The 22,978-nt window shown below is 41.0% G+C and overlaps 1 protein-coding gene across 2 annotated transcripts; it reads right to left on the reverse strand.

Annotated features, from left to right (window-relative positions):
• Positions 1–584: 584 nt before the first annotated feature.
• Positions 585–9,786, reverse strand: LOC111977071 (natural resistance-associated macrophage protein 2). 2 transcript variants are annotated; one of them, XM_024006354.1, is made up of 15 exons: positions 9,577–9,786; positions 8,950–9,033; positions 6,750–6,892; positions 6,402–6,524; positions 5,646–5,765; positions 5,341–5,447; positions 5,110–5,248; positions 4,765–4,920; positions 4,368–4,526; positions 4,145–4,231; positions 3,078–3,197; positions 2,641–2,790; positions 2,141–2,214; positions 1,849–2,002; positions 585–1,142 (listed from the first exon to the last, which is right to left on the reverse strand). In XM_024006354.1, exons 1-15 carry the CDS (start codon positions 9,620–9,622, stop codon positions 1,035–1,037), a joined length of 1,770 nt encoding a protein of 589 aa, XP_023862122.1. In that variant the 5' UTR covers positions 9,623–9,786; the 3' UTR covers positions 585–1,034. The 2 variants fall into 2 exon arrangements, with proteins under 2 accessions (XP_023862122.1, XP_023862121.1); XM_024006353.1 differs by having other exon boundaries at positions 6,750–6,895; positions 9,577–9,785.
• Between the last annotated feature and the right edge of the window lie 13,192 nt (positions 9,787–22,978).

The raw sequence follows: 22,978 nt of genomic DNA on the forward strand, positions 1-22,978 counted from the left end.
GCTATGTTTCCAGGAAAGGGGCCTGCTGGACAGGCTGTGAGAGAGCCCTACACAGGGAGAGATCGGCTCATTGAGAAAAACAAAAACACAGAGGGGAGGTGGGAAGACTCTCCCTCCTTACAGAAGGCTGCTGGCGCCATGACAGGAAAAAGTTCCCGCCGCCACAATGCAAAGAGAACCTGTCTGTCTGCTCTGGCCCTCTTTCTTAAAAGGTCACAGACCTTCCAGTCTGGAATATCTTAACTCTTATACCAGTGATTGCTACAGGAAATGTAATGACACAATTGTTCATACCAGCATAAGAATTCCAAAAATCAACAACATTAGCTGTGAATGGGAACTTTGATGCATACAGAAAGGTAGCAATTGCATATGGAAGCAAGAACGAAGACATGAGGTTAAATAAACTCATCATGGTGGATCTACAGATAAAAACACTATAGTGATACATTTTCACAATATGTTAAAGTTCATGGCATTCCATGTTTGTTGTTGTAGACTACAGTACTGGTACTTTTCAAACATTACCCTCAGTTTGAATCCACAGTGTCTCCCTGTGGCGGAGTTGAGGAATGCTAGACACATACATTATGAAACCATTTTTCCATGCTAGATCTCATTGACCACAACATAAAAAATGGGAGCATTTATTTGCATTTTTTAACAATTTCAGGATGTAATTAATTCACTGAGTAAATAGATAATATTGACATTTACAGTGTACAGTACCATTTCACAATCCTTTTCTAAATTCCTCACAAATCAAAGTTCTAATATGATCATTAATATGGCAATTATCTTAAAATTCAATACATACAAAAGTGAAATAATTAATGAAATGTACCATAATAAATGTTATTTACTTAATGCATATTCCTTAAATAACAATTGTCATAAAGGCAAATATCATTACAGAACATTAGTCATTTCAAAATTGTAAACAAATTTTACAATCTGTACAGTAGCACCTTCAAATATCCCAAGGCTCCTCCCATAGCCTCACACACAAACACACATGCAGGAAGGAACCATGCTCAGGAGTCAAACTCTGGCTGCTGCTCTATCAGAACCGTGGTGTCGTCCCTGGCCCTGCAGGTGAAATCCAGACAGGACACACCTAGCGCTATCAGACATAACCACGTCTAGAGGGAGAGATGGGGAGAGTGGTGTGAGAGAGCCAGTACAACGTATAATCATTCTACTGCCAGGACTGCATTCCTACACATACAACTGTCCTCACAAAGTTTGTTAAAAGTTTAAAGGCCCAGTGGAGTCAAAAATCTGATTTGCCTATGTTTTATATATATTTTCACACTATAAGGTTGGAATAATACTATGAAAATTATGATAATTCCCTTTAAGTGTAAGAGCTGTATGAAAAGACTGCCTGAAATTTCAGCCTGTTGTAGTTGGTTGGAGTTTTGGCCTGCCTGGTGATATCACGAGGCGGTAAATTAGTTAATAGATCAATAAGAAAGAGAAATCCAAACCTCTCTCCCAATAACAGCTAGTTTTCCATTTCCCCCTCCCCACTCAGACCACTCCCAGACAGTCATAGCAAAATTCTTGCTCGAGAAATTGCTCTCTGCTAAGAAGCTATTTTTGCTTAGTTTTGACAATTTCAATTGAAAACAATCACGGTAAGGTACTTACTTGGCACCCAGAAATGATTTGATGTTGAGATAAAAACAGCTGCATTGGACCTTTAATAACTAACTCAGTGGTTGAAGATAAAAGTGGTCCTCTAAATAACACTTTTGGTTTGGTATGCTTCGCAAAGACATGGAAACATGACCACACAAAAAACTATAAAGAAAACAGCATTAATTTAAAAATAATAATACTTACCAGGTAACCCACAAATCCCAAATATGCTATGCAGAGAAAAGCAGCCAACACGTACAGCCACACACTGTTCAGAGAGGTCACATAGATGACTACAAAGTACATGTTGATACAACACACCAACAAGATCACAACTCCTCCCCCAATCTTCCAAAATCTGAAAGGAGAATGGCAACAGTAACAGAAGTCAGTTGCATAAAAAATAAACTTGTCATCTTCTCATATTATCGTATGTTACGTAAAATGTAATGTAGCTCAAATGTTATAGTTCTCACTATAATTGTGGTATACTTACAATCCATTGGCAAATTCACTCATGAGGGAGGATAAACTGGTGAAAGTGAGGATGGGAATCAAAGCAAACGGCAGCTGTGAGTGGGAGAGAAAGAAAGCAGCCATGAGAAGGGGTCCCACTTGAAGTTGACAATCCCCAATAGATGCTTCAACTATCAACCAACTACTCTGTTGAAATGCAATAGCATGCCTGTGGTTAGGGTTAGGGTCGACCTGGGGTGTGGACATGAAGTTAGGTTAGATTTAGGGTTAGGATTGTGGTTGAGGCTAGGTTTACGGTTGAACCAGGATGTGGACATGAAGCTAGGGTTGTGGTTGAGGATAGGTTTAGGGTTGAACCGGGATGTCAATGTAAAGCTAGGGTTAGGGTTATGGTTAGGGTTGTGTGTTAGGGTTGAACCGGGATGTGGACATTAAACATGTGTTAAGGTTAGCGGATTTGCATGCACTGTCCTCTGACCTGACTCACCCGGTTAAATAAAGGTGAAACAAATAAATAACCTGCATGCTCTGCAGCACGTTCAAGAAGTCGTTCATGCCCGTCAGGTGGGTGACGTCCTGGAAGATGGCCACCAGCAGGGTGGGCGTGATGGCGATAGAACGGGTCAGCAACACCCGGGAGAAACGGGACCAGCGCAGGTTCAAAAATCCCTGTAGGGACGGAATGGGTTCAAGATCTGTGACTTTCATTGAGCTAATGTAGGGTTTTATATGATGTCTGTGATGTGTTTGTGATGACAGAGCTGAGCCACTGTTGTTTTAACTTTTTACAATCACAAACACACCACAGCCGATCTGACTGATATCCTTTAGTCAGAGAGACAGCTAAAGCAATTAGCAGATCAAAAAAAATCTAATTGATCCAGGGGTTGACTCAAAGTCGATCTCATCTCTCAATTCAATTGACCTTGAATGAATGAATGAGTTCTTGCACACACCTCCATGACAAACTGTCCTGAGTAGGTCCCGGTCATGGTTGAACTCTGACCTGCTGCCAGGATTCCCACAGCCCAGATATATAGTGCTGCAGGGCCGAAAATACAGCCCAGAACCACTCCCTGTAATGATAGAGGTAACATTCGGTGTTGTGTCAGGAAAACACATAGCCCAACGGCAGAGTCATAAACAAGACCTGGGAGTATGGTAATGCAAGACTAGGTATACTGAACAAAAATATAAACGCAACATGCAACAACTTCAAAGATTTTACAGAGTTACAGTTAATATAAGGAAATCATTCAATTCAAATAAATGTATTAGACCCTAATATAAGGATTTCACATGACTGGGCATAGGCCCACCCACTTGGGAGTCAGGTCCACCCACTGGGGAGCCAGGCCTAACCAATCAGAATGAGTTTTCCCCACAAAAGGGCTTTATTACAGACATAAATACTCCTCAGCAGCACCCCACCTCCTCAAACAATTCCGCAGGTGAAGAAGCCGGATGTGGAGGTCCTGGGCTGGCGTAGTTACACTTGGTCTGCGGTTGTGAAACCGGTTGGACATACTGCCAAATTCTCTAAAACGACGTTGGACATTCCTGCAGTCAGCATGCCAATTGCAAACTCCCTCAAAACTTGATACATCTGTGGTGTTGTGTGACAAAACTGCACATTTTAGAGTGGCCTTTTATTGTCCCCAGCACAAGGTGCACCTGTGTAATGATCATGCTCTTTAATCAGTTTCATGATATGCCACACCGGTCAGGTGGATGGATTATCTTGGCAAAGGAGAAATGCTCACTACCAGGGATGTAAACAAATTTGTGCACAAAATGTGAGAGAAATAAGCTTTTTGTGCATATGGAACATTTCTAGGATCTTTTATTTCAGCTGATAAAACACTTTACAAGCTGCGTTTATATTTTTGTCCAGTATAATTTCCTATGATCATTGTTTTGCCAAATACTGTCACCCAGCACAACAGATCTGGGACCAAGCTAGAATAACAGGGGAAAAAACAAAATGGTGGCATTCAGCCTGAGGATGAAAGTGCAGCCTTACGCCTTTGTAGATGTCCACCTGCAGTGTCTCATTGTTCATGGGGAACAGATCTAGGTGAAGACTACCAGTTGCATTACAGATGTCATGCTGAAATGAAGAGCAATAAGACATGTTGTTAAGAACAACAAGAACAACACAGTGGCTTAGCAGCAACTCATTGTTCATGTATTGTACAATCCAATGATTAGTTCCTTAGTTCCATACAGAGTAGCTACATACGCACCACTTCAATGTTTGTGCGTCCATAGACAGCCTCAGCGAAGACAGCCACCACAAATACGTTGATGAGGAAAGAGAGGAAGAGTGCAATGGTCGACTCAATGAAGAAGTATTTGTTGGCCTCCTTGAGCTCCTTCTTACTGGAACGATCAATCTGTCGAGACTGAGCATTGTCCAACAGAATCAAACTTATAGACAGAAAGGAATTCCACAATCACTACCATTCTACGGTCATCAATGGACACACTACAACAGTTTCTTGATTGTCAATATCTCCACTAAATCATTATTACAGTATAAAACATTGCAAGACTATACAACAGTGATAGTGTAATTGTGATTGAGCGGAAAAATATTGAATATGATTCTAAAATAGAGCCACTGTGGTCTTCCATGGCTACCTTGACGAGGGCAGAGTGCAGGTAGATGTTGTGGGGCATTATGACAGCCCCTACGATGCCCACAGCCTGCTCCAGCTGCACAGGACCACAGCCTTCACAGTACGGCATAAACATCCCCTGGAGCAGCTCCCCCTGGTCCGGACGCACCGTCACATACTGGGAGGAAAAGAGGTCAGAGGTCACCACAACCTTCATCTACATTAGACCATCACATACTGAGAGGGACAATGCTAGTCCACTCAGGGAGTACAGGTTTCACTGCTACAAGGCAGGCAGCGTACAGGGTACATCCACGATCCCTATTCCTCCACAAAAGAATTGAAAGGACAGTCAAGCCTTGTGTACCTCATATCCAAAGGTGATGGCCATGATTGTAATAAGGACCCCAAAAAAGGCCTCAAGTTTCCTCAGACCATACTTGTCCAGGAAGAGGAACACAAATGTGTCGATGATGGTGATGAGAACACCCCCCCACAAAGGTATCCTGTAGACACAGGACGTAACAAATCATTTAGGGTACCAATAGCACTATACTCCCTATTCTGTAATAGCCTACAGTCCAGTACTGTCGTCTACCTGCCAGAGGAGAGGAGGTTGAATGCAATGGCACAACCTATGACCTCCTGCATGTCTGAACCTATGATGGCCAGCTCCACCATCAACCACAGGATAATGCGTGGCACCTAGGCAGAAGAGAAATACATGAATTGAACAACATTCTGAATCATTTGACGTCCAATACAAAGCAACAGTTGTAGACTAGTACAAAAAAGTAATTTATGATGAGCAACTGTATTAAAGGCTGTGGAAGAATTTGATTTAGTTCATTCAATATTGGTCGGGTTTCTCAGAGAGTGTGAGCGACAAAAAGGGAGACTCACGGTGGGGTACTGGCGGTTGCAGACTTCTGCCAGGTGCATCCCAGTGACCACACCCAGTCTGGCTGCCAGCCTCTGCAACAGCAGACCAATGACGGTGGCTCCCAGAAGAACCCACAACAACTGGATACATGGGAGGAGAACAGAGATGTCATCCATCTATGATACAAACGTTTCTAATCCATCTATGATACAAACGTTTCTAATCATAATGCAACATTTTTCAGAATTTGTTCTTTAAAGGCAAATTTCCCTGACCCAGATGAAGTCTACTCCTCTGTCCAAAAATGATGCAGAACAGCTAGTCAAATACGTCAGCTATAATCTTGACCTAAACCCCCCCCCCAAATGTGATCATATTACTCCAGTGCTAGCTCTCTCTCTCTGTGTAGTCATGTGTTGCTGCCTTGATATGTAGTTGTCTTAGGTCTCTCTTTATGTAGTGTTGTCTCTCTTGTTGTGATGTGTTTTCTCCTATATTTATTTTTATCCCAGGCCCCGGTCCCCACAGTAGGCCTTTTGATAGGCCGTCATTGTAAATAAGAATTTGTTCTTAACTGACTTGCCTCGTTAAATAAAAGGTTAAATACAATTTTAAAAGGCTTTATTAAATTAATTAGATTTAAATTTGCCTAGTGTAAATTGCACTTTTTGAAGAGGGATTTTCCATTGAGCTTGCTTTTTAGTCCAGGAATATGCTTAATCTGGTCTGGGAAACTAGCCTTTTGGGTTTGAATAGAACGTTGAACCTTCATGTACCTTGAATCCTGCTTTAGCACCTGACTGCAGGTCTGACTCTATATTTCCTGGGTCTAGGTAGGCGATGCTCATCAGGAACCCTGGTCCTGTGAAGGCCCATAGCTTACGGAAACTGAACCACATCTAAACCAGGAGGGAGGAATAAGGCTTTAAACATTTATTGCTCCAAAACAACATTTTCAAAATGTAAAGTATATATTCTGATGCACTTTTCAGGCCCTTTGCTCCACTATGAGCTAAAAGTAATACATCAACGTCAAGTAAGCCAAGTCTATTCACTGTGAACAGACCAGCAAATCATAGTATGATTGAGATTCTAAGAGAGACAGTCTGAGACCTTTATCATACCTGACTGTCATCATCTGGAATGGGGACCTTATGGTGAAAATAGGTACTAGATACATCAGTTCCCCCATTCTGGCCCTCTTGAAAGACAGAGGGGGCTCCTCGCTGTGTCTGTGTGGTCTCAACTGCTTCCCCCTGTGCCATTTCTTCTGAAATAAGAGACACGGTGAGATACACTCATTAACATAGCTGAACAACTCAGTCAAACCAGTTCAGGCTATTGCATCAGGTCACAGAACGCGCACAATTTTATTTTACAACTGCACAACTTTTACAGCGCAGTAATGTCATCAAGGAAGTATTACATTTGGTTCCTTCCTGCCAGTACAGCTGAGTAGGCAAGTATGAACTCAGTGGCGCCTATAGTAAACTGTATCATGGCTGAAATCCAACCATGCTGTTTGCAATAAATATAATCCCGTCATATAGATTTGATTGCAAGAACAAACACTGTACAACATTGACAAGCACAAGCCGATCTGAAAGTTATTTGAGCCAGCAGGAAAGTACTTTTATAACAACACTCAACTTTGACTGGCTGTTTCAGTGGCAGTCCAAAGGACACAACTCAAAAGTTTGCTTGCTGTGTGATATACAGTACCAGTCAAAAGTTTGGACACACCTACTCATTCATGGGTTTTTCTTTATTTTTTACATTGTAGAATAATAGTGAAGACATCAAAACTATGAAATAACACATATGGAATCATGTAGTAACCAAAAAAAAAGTGTTAAACAAACCAAAATATATTTTAGATTCTTCAAAAGTAGCCACCCTTTGCCTTGATGACAGCTTTGCACACTCTTGGCATTCTCTCAACCAGCTTCATGAGGAATGCTTTTCCAACAGTCTTGAAGTTGTTCCCACATATGCTGAAAACTTTTTGGCTGCTTTTCCTTCACTCCGCAGTCAAACTTATCCCAAACCATCTCAATTATGTTGAGGTTGGGGGACTGTGAAGGCCAGGTCATCTGATGCAGCACTCCATCACTCTCCTTGGTCAAATAGCCCTTACACAGCCTGGAGGTGTGTTTTGTGTCATTGTCCTGTTGAAAAACAAATGGTAGTCCCACTAAGCGCAAACCAGATGGGATGCGTATCGCTGCAGAATGCTGTGGTAGCCATACTGGTTAAGTGTGCCTTGAATTCAAAATAAATCACAGACAGTGTCACCAGCAAAGCACCCCCACACCTCCTCCTTCTTGGCCCAAGCAAGTCTCTTCTTATTGGTGTCCTTTAGTAGTGGTCTCTTTGCAGCAATTCAACCATGAAGGCCTGACTCATGTGTCTGTTACTTGAACTCTGTGAAGCATTTATTTGGGCTGCAATCTGAGGTGCAATTAACTCTAATGAACTTATCCTCTGCAGCAGAGGTAACTCTGGATCTTCCTTTCATGTGGTGGTCCTCATGAGAGCCAGTTTCATCACAGCGCTTAATGGTTTTTGCAACTGCACTTGAAGAAACTTTCAAAGTTCTTGAAATTTTACAGACCTTCATGTCTTAAAGTAATGATGGACTGTCGTTTCTCTTTGCTTATTTGAGCTGGTCTTGCCATAATATGGACTTGGTCTTTTACCAAATAGGGCTATCTTCTGTATACCCCCCTACCTTGTCACAACACAACTGATTGGCTCAAAAGCATTGAGAAGGAAAGAAATTCCACAAATTAACATTTAACAAGGCAGACCTGTTCATTGAAATGTATTCCAGACCTCATGATGCTGGTTGAGAGAATGCCAAAAATGTGCAAAGCTGTCATCAAGGCAAAGGGTGGCTACTTTGAAGAATCTCAAATTTAAAATATATTTTGATTTGTTTGACACTTTTTTGGTTACGACATGATTCCATGTGTTATTTCATAGTTTTGATATCTTCACTATTATTCTACAATGTAGAAAATAGTAAAAATAAAGAAAAATCCTTGAATGAGTAGGTGTGTCCAAACTTTTGACTGGTACTGTATATCTCAAAAACTGGACTGTAAGCAAGCAAAGTAAGTTTATTTTCTGTAACATGTAGCCTACTTACACTGTACGGTTTCTGAGATGTGTGTGCATGACAAACCGACCTCTGTGCAACCCGACTTCTTTTGGACTGCCATTGACACAACCAGTCAATGTAACAGAAATGAAGCGGTTTCTTCTCTGCTGCTCCTACCATAGAATACACTTCATACTGTTCTAATTCTATGGCTCCCTTACCTTCTCCATGCGTTGGCTCCTGGTCTGTAGGAATACTGGGAGGTAGTGAGGAGATGTGGAGGTTCTCAGGATGGGGGGTTCTGTCTGAAAAAAGTAACACACAGAGTTATAATTTAGGGTAGATTATGGTGTGGTAGGCTACACTCAAACCATTTTCACAAAAAGTATACTAGCCTAATGTACACAAAACTAATCCAACCCATGCAAAGAGAACTGGGACTTCCCACATAGGCCTACTGTAAATTACAGGGTTTAGCTGAAAAATGCCACCCACAAAACAATTGGACTGACTGAGTCAAATAAAAACCATTAACCTTTTTTTACTTGATCAACAATTCATCAAATTATGATAACAATGAGTAAATATTGCCCTCAAACATGGTCACAATGGATTTTTAAAAGAAAATTATACTTCATGCACTGAATAAGGAAAGATCAAAAGAAGCATGCATTGAACATAACCATAAGCACATTTTCTGTACAGTACTCTTCACATATTTTTAAAAAGTCCATCTATGTAACATATCAAATAGTGCCGCTAAGGTCTGACACATGTCACCCTCGCAGCTGAAATAATTTATTTCTTCCCCCTAGCGCTGAGATATTTAAGCTCTACTGTCACTTTACCTGTCGTCAGGAAAGATAACATTTTTGATGAACTGAAGCGCTTCATCCTTGTCTTCTTCAAAGCCAAAAAGGTAGGCTACCTGCCCATTAATTAATAGGTCCTCAAAGACGACATTGGTTTGAGCATGCAGGTGCAGTAAGGTATTCAGGTAAATAATATGACTTCCTGTTTTGGAATAGCCTACTGTGTGTGGCAGTTGATGCTGCGTTCATATCATGTCGGATCCGGAGTGATCGGAGGGAACAACTTATCAACCTCGGAGGAACGACATGGGGAGGATCTCAATGGTATATTCCTCGCGTCCTCTCTCTCTTCTCGCCTAGTTCTCAAACCTTCTCCTCAAATGGGTTTTGAGAACGAGGCGAGAGGACCCAAAGAGTATGCAATTGAGATTCTCCCATGTCACGACAAGTGCTAAYAACTCGGTAGGAACACAATAACCATTTTATTTTATTTTATAATATACATTTTATTTTATTTATATGTTTTTTTTACCCATTTTTCTCCTCAATTTCCTGGTATCCAATTGGTACAGTCATGGCCAAAAGTTTTGAGAATGACACAAATATTAATTTTCACAAAGTCCGCTGCCTCAGTTTGTATGATGGCAATTTGCATATATTCCAGAATGTTATGAAAAGTGGTCGGCTGAATTGCAATTAATTGCAAAGTCCCTCTTTGCCATGCAAATGAACTGATCCCCAGAAAACATTTCCACTGCATTTCAACCCTGCCACATAAGGACCAGCTGACATCATGTCAGTGATTCTCTCGTTAACACAGGTCATTGCTTTGCACAAAAAGTGCTTCACAGGCAAGGATATTGCTGCCAGTAAGATTGCACCTAAATCAACCATTTATCGGATCATCAAGAACTTCAAAGAGAGCGGTTCAATTGTTGTGAAGAAGGCTTCAGAAAAAAAGAAAGAAAGTCCAGCAAGCGTCAGGACCGTCTCCTAAAGTTGATTCAGCTGCTGGATCGGGGCACCACAGTACAGAGCTTGCTCAGGAATAGCAGCAGGCAGGTGTGATTGCATCTGCACGCACAGTGAGGCGAGGACTTTTGGAGGATGGCCTGGTGTCAAGAAGGACAGCAAAGAAGCCACTTCTCTCCAGGAAAAACATCAGGGACAGACTGATATTCTGCAAAAGGTACAGGGATTGGACTGCTGAGGACTGGGGTAAAGTAATTTTCTCTGATGAAACCACATTCCGATTGTTTGGAAAAAAACTTGTCCGGAGAAGACAAGGTGAGCGCTACCATCAGTCCTGTGTCATGCCAACAGTAAAGCATCCTGAGACCATTCATATGTGGGGTTGCTTCTCACCCAAGGGAGTGGGCTTACTCACAATTTTGCCTAAGAACACAGCCATGAATAAAGAATGGTACCAACACATCCTCCGAGAGCAACTTCTCCCAACCATCCAGGAACAGTTTGGTGACGAACAATGCCTTTTCCAGCATTATGGAGCACCTTGCCATAAGGCAAAAGTGAACTCTAAGTGGCTCGGGGAACAAAACATCAATTTTTTGTTCCATGGCCAGACTCCCCAGACCTTAATTCCATTGAGAACTTGTGGTCAATCCTCAAGAGGCGGATGGACAAACAAAAACCCACAAATTCGGACAAACTCCAAGCATTGATTATGCAAGAATGGGCTGTCATCGGTTAGGATGTGGCCCCAGAAGTTAATTGACAGCATGCCAGGGCGGATTGCAGAGGTCTTCAAAAAGAAGGGTCAACACTGCAAATATTGACTCTTCGCATCAACTTCATGTAATTGTCAATAKAAGCCTTTGACACTTATGAAATGCTTGTAATTATACTTCCGTATTCCATAGTAACAAAAATATCTAATGACACTGAAGCAGCAAACTTTGTGGAAATTAATATTTGTGTCATTCTCAAAACTTTTGGCCARGACTGTAGTTGCAATCTTGTCCCATCGCTACCGAAACACAACCCAGCCAAGCCGCACTGCTTCTTGACACAACGCCCGCTTAACCCGGAAGCCAGCTGCACCAGGAGGAAACCCCGTACACCTGGCGACCATGTCGTGCATTGCACTGCCGCAGCCGGCCGCGACCGGCCCACCACAGGAGTCGCTAGTGCGCGATGGGACAGGAACATCCCTGCCGGCCAAGCCAGTCGCGGCCGGCTGTGACAGAGCCTGGACTCAAACCAGGATCTCTAGTGGCACAGTTGGCACTGTGATGCAGTGCCTTAGACCACTGCGCCACTCGGGAGGCCCCCCCAAAAACCATTCTAACCATTGACAGTCAAAATGGCCCTTCAAATATGGGATCCTTGGGACGTCCCCAGCCCCCATTGAAGTTGGGTTACGGTTAGGGTTAGGTAAGGGTTATGGTTAAAGGGGCTACATCCATTTTTGGACTTCTTAATTTATGAAATTGTACCCATTAAAGAATATAACTTATAAATGCCTCATGCCCACCTGCCACAGCAGGCACTGCCAGTACTCAATTACAGTTGCTACTGTGGGTCTCTCTACTCTGGAACTCTCTACTCTCTACTCTGGGACTCTCCACTCTCTACTCTGGAACTCTCTACTCTGGAACTCTCTACTCTGGAACTCTATACTCTCTACTCTGGAACTCTATACTCTCTACTCTCGAACTCTCTACTCTGGAACTCTCTACTCTCTACTATTGAACCATACTCTCTACTCTGGAGCAAATATATATACAGTTTATTGCCAAAAAACACTCAACAACTTCAAAAATAGACTCTGAACTGTCCAATGAACCAAACTAATTAAAGAATCCCACAGTACCCAAACACACTCTCTCTGTTCTAAGCTGACATATGGAATTGTTTTAAGATGGTCATACCATGGTCATTTAGCTATTTGATTTACAATTTTAGGACCACTTTAGGTAAATAAATGATCTGGCCTTTACTACTATAGCCCATAGAAATGCATGAATAACACATAAATGGCAAAAAAGACAGTCAGGAAATATATCATAAGAAATAAAGTTTTGAAGTATCTGTCCTATATCTTTAAGATATAAGACAACACAGAAGAAGAAAAAAAATACGTAAATTATATATACAGTACCAGGCAAAAGTTTGGACACCCCTACTCATTCCAGGGTTTTTACTATTTTCTACATTGTAGAATAATAGTGAAGACATCAAAACTATGAAATAACACATATGGAATCATGTGGTAACCAAACAAAAGTGTTAAACAAACAAAAATATGTTTTATATTTTAGATTCTTAAAAAATAGCCACCCTTTGCCTTGATGACAGCTTTGCACACTTGGCATTTTCTCAACCAGTTTCATGAGGAATGCTTTTCCAACAGTCTTGAAGGAGTTCCCACATATGCTGAGCACTTGTTGGTTGCTTTTCCTTCACTCTGCGGTCCAACTCATCCCAAACCATCTCAATTGGGTTGAAGTCAGGTGACTGTGGAGGCCAGGTCATCTGATGCAGCACTCCATCACTCTCCTTTGTCAAATAGCCCTTAAACCAACCAAAATATATTTTATATTTGAGATTCTTCAAAGTAATCACCCTTTGCCTTGATGACAGCTTTTCACACTCTTGGCATGCTCTCAACCAGCTTCATGGGGTAGTCACCTGGAATGCATTTCAATTAACAGGTGTGCCTTGTTAAAAGTTAATTTGTGGAATTTCTTTCCTTAATACGTTTGAACCAATCCGTTGTGTTGTGACAAGGTAGGGGTGGTATACAGAAGATAGCCCAATTTGTTAAAAGACCAAGTCCATATTATGGCAAGAACAGCTCAAATAAGCAAAGAGAAACGACAGTCCATCATTACTTTAAGACATGAAGGTCAGTCAAGAACTTTGAAAGTTTATTCAGGTGCAGTCGCAAAAACCATCAAGCGCTGTGATGAAACTGGCTCTCATGAGGACCGCCACAGGAAAGGAAGACCCAGAATTACCTCTGCTGCAGAGGATAAGTTCATTAGAGTTACCAGCCTAAGAAATTGCAGCACAAATAAATGCTTCACAGAGTTCAAGTAACAGACACATCTCAACATCAACTGTTCAGAGGAGACTGTGTGAATCAGGCCTTCATGGTATAATTACTGCAAAGAAACCACTACTAAAGGACACCAATAAGAAGAGACTTGCTTGGGCCAAGAAACACGAGTAATGGACATTAGACCGGTGGAAATCTGTCCTTTGGTCTGATAAGTGCTTAGTGGGACTATAATTTGTTTTTCAACAGGACAATTACTCAAACAACCTCAAGACTGTTGGAAAAGCATTCCAGGTGAAGCTGGTTGAGAGAATGCCAAGAGTGTGCAAAACTGTCATCAAGGCAAAAGGTGGCTACTTTAAAAAATCTAAAATCAAAAATATATTTAGGTTTGTTTAACACTTTTTTTTGGTTACTACATGATTCCATATGTGTTATTTCATAGTTCTGATGTCTTCACAATTATTCTACAATGTAGAAAATAGTAAAAATAAAGAAAAATTAGTAGGTGTGTCCAAACCTTTGACTGGTACTGTATATATAATTTATGTATTAAATTTTTTAAGCATAAAACTACCTCTATATTTTATTTATTTTTTAAACGGTCCCGGTTACCTTCAGACGAGTCCTGTGACACTTGTGGGGGTTGTAGAGCACATTAGTTTGTCGCCCAAACGGTTTGGACGCTACAAACAGAAGTTGGCACATCGACGGTACCYACTTCAGATGCGTTCAGTAGGGTGGATTGAGATGCAGCCCACACAAAAAAAACATATCTCTAGCTTAAGCTGGTGGATTTTGATGGGGATTTTCTTATTATGTTACTTAGATTACCGCACCGGTGTGTCAAACGACTCTAAGGGGTTTTAAGGAACGTTTTTCAACAGAATCGGCAGAATGAATACACCCCTGATAACCTGCACACACAGTTGGCTTTCATAGCAGCCACATACAAACAGCATCATCACTTTGCTCATTGTATAATACCTTTTCGCATCTAATAGGTATTGGAATTTTAACATATTGTCCCATGTGCATTGTGTAATTTATCCATGGTCCCTAACTAGCCCCTAACTACCACAGGCATTACAATCGGGTCACGTGCACCTGCACTCCATATTGATGATTATTTGTGTGTTGCCAGCTGTGGGCAGGATTGAAACAAACCCAACCTTAATTTATGTTGTAATGCAGCCATGACAATAAGTCTCACAAAACTCAGTTCTGGACGAGACTGACTTTATAACCAAAATTATCCTATTTAAACTTTGTAGTCAATTTTGACAGTAGAATAAATATTTCTGACTCATATTGATCCCACATAGGATGTTTTCTCAATGAGAAGTTGTTTTTTAAGGGCAGTTGCTCTTTAAAGTTACTGCATACTGACACGACCATGGCAACTCAACTGTAAAGAAAAATGCAAGTGTCCTCATAACAGCGCAACACAATTCCAAAGATGACAGATAAAAATCTACATAGCTACAAATAAATTGTTTCTCCAATTTCATAATGGGCAGTTTTTTACAAATAGTTACATAGAATATTAGTCAGTTCTACCACCTCAACATTGCTAATTTAAACAGGGTTAAATATAATGTAGTAAAGTTCAGCTTCAGTCCAGAGGTGGGCTATGTGTCACMGTCAGAAGATATGTGCTTCAGTCAGAAAAACATTCTCTCATCTTTTCAGTCTCAGCTAGCTAGCCAGCCATCTATTTACAGAAACGAAACCCATCAAATACACTCGCTGGAAATAAACACTTTTCCTAATATCATGATTTATATCAACATCCTTAGCTTGCCCATTTACTAAAAGTACTGTTAAATAACTCTGACACCCAATAGCTTAAGGATGCTGAGCGCTAACGCTAGCCTATTTTGTATTTATTATGAATCCTCATTACTCTTCCTTGGGTCTAGAAAAATTGAGTTATATACACATTTTTTTAAACAGATTTTACAACACATTAAGTGTGTACCCTCAGGTCACTATTCTACTACCACATATCTACAACAAAAAATCTATGTGTATGTATAGTGCGTATGTTATCGTGTGTGTCTGTGCCTGTGTCTCTTCACAGTCCCTGCTGTTTCATAATGTGTATTTGTATCTGTTTTTTAAATCTGATTTCCCTGCTTGCATGAGTTACTTGATATGGAATAGAGTTCCATGTAGTCATYGCTCTATATAGTACTGTGCACCTCCCATAATCTGTTCTGGACTTCGGGACTATGAAGAGATCTCTGGTGGCATGTATTGTGGGGTATGCATGGGTATCATGGGTACGCCTTTCCTTACAGTTCTCTGCTGCCAATGACTGGAACGAATTGCAAAAATATCTGAAGCTGGAGTCTTATATCTTCCTCTCTAACTTTAAGCATCAGCTGTCAGAACAGCTTACAGATCACTGTACCTGTACACAGCCAATCTGTAAATAGCACATACAACTACCTCATCCCCATATTATTTTTTACCCTCTTGCAGCCCAGTATCTCTACTTGCACATCATCATCTGCACAACTATCACTCCAGTGTTAATGCTAAATTGTAATTATTTCACCTCTATGGCCTATTTATTGCTTACCTCCCTACTCTTCTACATTTGCACACACTGTACATAGATTTTTCTATTTTTTTTCTATTGTGTTATTGACTGTACGTTTGTTTATGTGTAACTCTGTGTTGTTTTTGTCCCACTACTTTGCTTTATCTTGGCCAGGTCACAGTTGTAAATTAGAACTTGTTCTCAACTGACCTACCTGGTTAAATAAAGGTGAAATAAATAAAAAAAATCTGAGCTGTGTCTTAGTAGTTTAAACAGACAGCTCGGTGCATTCAACATGTCAATACTTCTCACAAATACAAGTAGTGATGAAATAAATCTCTCCTCTACTTTGAGCCAGGAGAGATTGACATGCATACGATTAATGTTAGCTATCTGTTTACATTTACGGGCCATCTATGCTGCCCTGTTCTGGGCCAATTGTAATTTTCCTAAGTCACTCTGTGTGGCACTTGACCACACGACTGGACAGTAGTCCAGGAGTGACAAAACTAGGACCTGTAGGACCTGCCTCGTTGATAGCACTGTTAAGGCAGAGCAGCGCTTTATAATGTACACACCTCTCCCCATTTTAGCCACTTTACAATTCAGAGTTACTCCAAGCAGTTTAGTCTCCTCAATTTGTTCAATTTCTACATTATTCATTTCAAGATTAGTTCAGGTTTAGGGTTTAGTGAATGATTTGTCAAAAATGCAATGCTTTTAGTTTTGGAAAAATGTAGGACTAACTTATTTCTTGCCACCCATTATGAAACTGTATGCAGCTCTTTGTTAAGTGTTGGGTGATTTCACTTGCTGTGGTAGCTGGTGTGTATAGTGTTGAGTCATCAGCATAGATAGAGACAGACTTTACTCAGAGCCAGGTCATTAGTAAATATTGAAAAAAAGGGGCCTAGACCGCTGCCCTGGGAAATGCCTGACTCGACCTGGATTATGTTGGCGAGGCTTCCATTAAAGAACACCCCCAGTGTTCTGTTAGACAGGCAACTCTCAATCCACAATCTAGCAGGGGATGTAAAGCCCTAACACATACGTTTTTATGATCAATTTCTCTCAGCCAATCAGCCATTTGTGTACGTGACATACATTTGAAATGCCCTTCCCTTAAAGCGTGCTGAAAATCGATTATTTAAAAAAAAAAATCGCTTCGGTACTATTTCCACAAGTACGTGGTACATTTTCACAACTCTTGGTACAAAGCTCCAAACTGGTCACACTTGTAACGCAGCCAGTCTTTCATTAAAAACCTGTCATTGTACATTAATCACCACACAACCATTTATTCAAAATGTATGTTTACTGTGAAATGTAATGAGAACATTGGTTTAATCACCAAAAGACAACAATATGTTTTCAATATAGTCGTTTTAACTACCAGTTAATCCAATTGCAAACAATGCAAGATACTAGTRTCAAATTGCCCTTAGAAATTCTGAAAGTAATATGCTACAGTACTGTAAATTACAGTAGATCACATTATGCAATACACTTACATTACCCAACAATTTACTGAAAATCTATCATTTCAATTGTATCTATCCAATGTGTAATCAAAGGTGTAATCAATGAAGACATCCTCTACAATCATTCATGCAATTATATCTGAAAAATAAAGCATTTTCTTGTTAGGTGTACTGACTAATGAAATGTAAAATTAAATTAAACAAATTAAATTAATTAAAATAAAACATTTAGCACACATTCATTTGCATCAAGCCTGTCTTGAGCATTTGGCCATAAATTCTCATCCACATCACAGTAAAAGTCCTCATCATTCATGCACTGTGGGAAAAACCTTTTGGCATGGCGAATCTAATCTTCATTGAAGTCATCGCATGCCTCATCCATGGGGATGGCGATCGTACACCTTCCATCTCCATGCTGAAAGGAGAGTATCGGAGCAGGTATAGGGTCACTAACCGGGTATGGGCCCACACAATGACATAGGTGACCCRGTCACCTTGACAGGCCTGCTCAATTTCACTGAGAAACATAATGAGGTGTGCAGCGTTGCAGGATCCAAGTAATGCCCTACATCCTACCACGCCATCTTCAGAGATAGCGGTGCACATGGAGATGTTTCCCCCACATTGGGCGGTCGCCAGTTGGCCAATGAGGTTTTCACCCACAGRGCTGAGTTTTGGCCAGGTTGAAGCCCGCTTCATCAATAAAGATATACTTGTGATGGTTCACAGCAGCATCAAGCACAATCACCCACTAAAAATATATTTTGGTTAGTTATTTTTTACATATTGTGAAGTATCATGTGCATTAATAGGAACAGTAATACAGTATATGGTGCTGTACCTGAACATACTCGACCTGCAGTTGTTTCACCCGGTTGTTGTTTCTCTCAAACGGCACCAGGTAAATGTGTTTCATAGATACCTGGTGCCTCTTCAAAAGGCAGGTGATTGTTTGGTAGGCTGATGGATGCCACATTGGCAAAGGTGTCATCGTTCTCCTCAATGGCCTGCTTTATTTTGGACAGCCGAATGTCATTCCTGGCCCTCACCATTTCCACCACTGCAYGTCGGTCAGCACACGGCCACCACCATTGGGTCTTCTGTCAATTCTGAGGGTAGAACAGAGTATACTTTCAATAGATCATACTGTATGAATATTGTAAAATGTGTTGTGAATTTACATGCATTACAATATGTCATTTACTGTAAATGTAATGGTAAAGCATACTGCATATCCTGCAGACTTACCAGTTTTCTTGCCGAAATGTTCTCATGATCGAATTGACAGTTGATCATTTCAGATTGGGGTGAACTAGTCTGGCAGCCTCTGCCATGGTAAGGCCTCAGTTTACCACATGGTCAACGACGATGGCCCGGACTTCATTAGACACAACAGTTCCCTGCAGTCTGCCTCCCTCTCTCCGATGCCCACCTCGTTGATGTGGCCCATGCCATGACCTCGTTGATGTGGCCCATGCCATGACCTCGTTGATGTGGCCCATGCCATGACCTCGTTGATGGCCCATGCCATGACCTCGTTGATGTGGCCCATGCCATGACCTCGTTGATGTGGGCCCATGCCATGACCTCGTTGATGTGGCCCATGCCATGACCTCGTTGATGTGGCCCATTGCCATGACCTCGTTGATGTGGCCCATGCCATGACCTCGTTTGATTGGCCATGCATGACCTCGTTGATGTGGCCCATGCCATGACCTCGTTGATGTGGCCCATGCCATGACCTCGTTGATGTGGCCCATGCCATGACCTCGTTGATGTCTCTGACGGGGCCAATGCCCACCTCTCTGACGGGGCCCTTGTCCACAAGCTCTTTGATTTCTTCCTCTCACTCGCTGTCTATCCTGCTCCATGTTGAAAGAAATTGCAAGTCTTCACCCACACCATTTTATAGTGACTAATTGTGGTTACCACTATGTGAAATCAATTAGCAATAATGTCATTATGTATGGTTATCATGTATCATACATGTTTCAACTTTACAAAACACGTTTTATTTCTGTAGTTCTCAAAAGCCATATATAGTAGACCGACCAGTTTAAAATCTATAAGTTTACCAAACGGTTAAGTTAACCATTAAGCGGTTGGATTAAGTGATGGTCAAATGTATTTAAACAAATGAGAAGAGAATCATATGAACAGTATTGTGAGCATTGCATTGTGACAGGCAATGACTTTATATGAAATGTATTTTTAGATGAAACACTGATTAGGTTTGGTGAAAAAGTTAGTTTGATTGTGTGTTGTACTTAGTTAATTCAAAAGGTGCTTAAAGTTCTGAAAAAAAATGCCTTTTTGATGATCTGTTTTGAATTTTTTATTAAGAGTTGTGAAATTTTAACAAACTTGCGAAAATAGTACCAAAGCAATAAAAAAAAACTGTAATTTGATTACTGTGAAATAGCATTGCATCTTGTCAAACACAATTTTGGGTTGGTAACAGGCTGATTGGTCAGCTGTTTGAGCAAGTAAAGGGTGCTTTGCTATTCTTGGGTCTATTAGCATTGGCCAACCCTTATGCTGAGGGAGACCAACTAGTTAGCCACAGGTTTGTGCAGGGTTAGTGGTAGCTAACTCTTTTGCTGCACTTTGACTTTGTCTGTTCTGCCCTCTCCACCTCATTCACTGCTGCCTCAATCTGCTAAACCTGCTCGTTTGTTTTGCCACTTTCGGGAAGAAGTTCAGAATATCCACATTTGTTCTGTGCATTGCTGCAGACTGACCTAGTGACATGGGTTTTGCAGAGTGATGACATTMACATCTATGCTGTAGAGGGAGGGTCAAGGGACGTGAGCGGTCCACTGCGTTGTGAAATCTCAACTAATCACAGCAGGCATGGCGTCACTCCAGGGGCTTCTTGCAGTACTTACTACTGCCTAGTGCAGTATATTGTATTGTTTGCACGTGGCAACGACCTGGGTCCAGAAATCATACCAGAGTTTCTTAGTCATAATAAATAGTTGGAGGGGTGTTCACATGCATTTTTCCCAGTAGGAAGGTGGTATTTACAGGTTCCCGACATGAAGTGAATACGGCATAAAGTAGTATTGGGCATTCCGGGGCCATACTTGCAAACATTATGCTGTGTTCCTAACCAAGTGGGAATGTGCTATTTACCACATACCATACAACTAGGGAAAATCCACTTGAATGCCCTTCCAACTCGTAACTACTAGTGGGAAACTGGTCTGTCATCTCTGACTTCTGGCAAGGCCACCTTCCAAAGCATATGTGGAAGGCCGACATAGGCGGATGCGATGTGCTTTTACGGGGGGGGGGCACAATCTGCGTCAATTACGTGGAGTTGGCACTCTACACAGACAGCTCAAACACACTTGAACTAGTTGTTTTGATCGTCAAAACGTGCCGTTGGATTTCTATTAAAACCTCTCTCAAATCAACTATTTCAACGATTTTAATTGGCTGAACCGAATATAATCTCGGCCAGCTGTGCAGGTTAGCACAGGGCAAAGTCAAGGGGCCAGGGTTCCGTTGTAGAAGCACGGTTTCGACTGCTACTACAGTTTTGCATTGGTACTGCAGTGTAACTGACGCCCYGCCCAGAAATACCATTTCCATAGACGGCCACATAGAGAAGTCAGATTTGAACATTCCTAATAAGACACATTAGTCATCACGTTTGTGCACAAAACATCCATTGAATGAGGCCGAGTTTTTCACAATCACTCACAGCGGAAGATATCAACATTCTATATTCATCCAATGTCTACCATGTTTTTGGATGACATCTTCATAGCTGCTTCCTGTGCGCACTGCGTGCTAGTGCGCATGTGATGTTGGTCTGATTAACTGGGTGCAACCCGGATATAGATGGTCCATGATTAAAATCTGCATATACGAATTTGAGTAAATTACCTTGAGAACAGTCAAATAAAAACCATGAAAAAGAACAAATTTCTAATGTACAGGCTAAAAGTTTGCCTACCATTATGTCAGACAGTGAAATGTGAGTTCAAACACATTTTACCTGACGAAATTAGATCGCCTGCAAGTATTTATATTTTTGTAGACACTGGGGAACTGTAGCGTACAGAATGAGGCTCTCCTCACTACCAATTGTTCCTGCAGTGAGGAATTACCATCTTCAGATAACGTTTTATACCATATCTACAGATAATCGTTGTCTGGAGCTCAAAAAGCAGTAGTAGTAGCAGCAGCAGAGTTTATAAACCATCTTTGGTAGCAGTATGCAAATAAGGGAGCCAAATTCCCGAAGTTCACCAAAAAGATCCGTTCAGAAAGAGCCTTTCGTTCGCGAACGACCCATCTCTGAATTGAARGGACTAAACTGTAATGTAGGTTTGCAGTTGCACCTTATTGCAATATACAGTATCTAGGCTCCTCGTGTTTGAGCCATTGGAGGTGAGAGGGGGCAACGTTTGATATAAATGTGCAATATTTATATCACGTTACCTGGCTGACTTTGTCCTAGGGCTAGAGCCGTCGAGGTAGTCAATAATGTATGGCATTSGGGCGCCATCTACAGCATCATAATTCATTACACCTGTTCTGTAATGCATTATCCAGAGACAAGGTGATTAGTTCTCTAGGTGGCGACAATTAGCCACAACACAACCTGGTGTACTTCCATAATGTAGCAGAGTGTACAGAATAACAGGCCTTTGACACAGACAGGACAATCTTCCAAAGTCCATAAATGTCCACCTTATGTGATTGTGTTGATCAACAATGAAAGCGAAACGTCTAGAAATMTGAATGTAAAGCAGATCTCTCTTGAAGGCCTAGTAATCACAATTAAATAATCAGCAAACCATTTTTACTGCACAAGTATGTAAAAAGAAAAAACAAAGACACAGGAGTGAAACAGTGAATAATAAGGGATCCTCAGATCTCCATCTTTAATCCAATGGTTTGTTTGCTTGTTATCAAATCTGAATCATCAGCACACAGCAGCAAGTCGGTCATCTCTGTTATAGCTGAAACAACACTGCCATCAGTCAGATAAAAAAAACGGTTTGGTGCAATAAAACCAGCTGAATAAAAAGTGTTTCTTCTGACAAGCACCTTTCTGAATAGAGCAAATTTGTAGAAGTGCTTAAATGTTATGTGATAATTATGCGGCATAAAAAAATGATATACCCATGCAAAATTCACTGTGAAATGTACAGATGTCTTTATTGCAGAGAAGATAGGACTAGGAGTCATTTGAATCTTAATAAATGCATTATTTTCCTTTTGTAGACTATCCCTTGATCCCTGTATTGTTTGCAGTAATTAACGTCAGTTTTCATATGATGGCTTTGATGTATGATGTAATATGATGTATTCTTTGTTCTCCAGTCTGTAGCCTAATCATCATTAGCTACAGCAATATTTCAGAACCGC

The sequence above is a fragment of the Salvelinus sp. IW2-2015 genome, linkage group LG17, assembly GCF_002910315.2.
Source record: "Salvelinus sp. IW2-2015 linkage group LG17, ASM291031v2, whole genome shotgun sequence".
NCBI lineage: Eukaryota > Metazoa > Chordata > Actinopteri > Salmoniformes > Salmonidae > Salvelinus > Salvelinus sp. IW2-2015.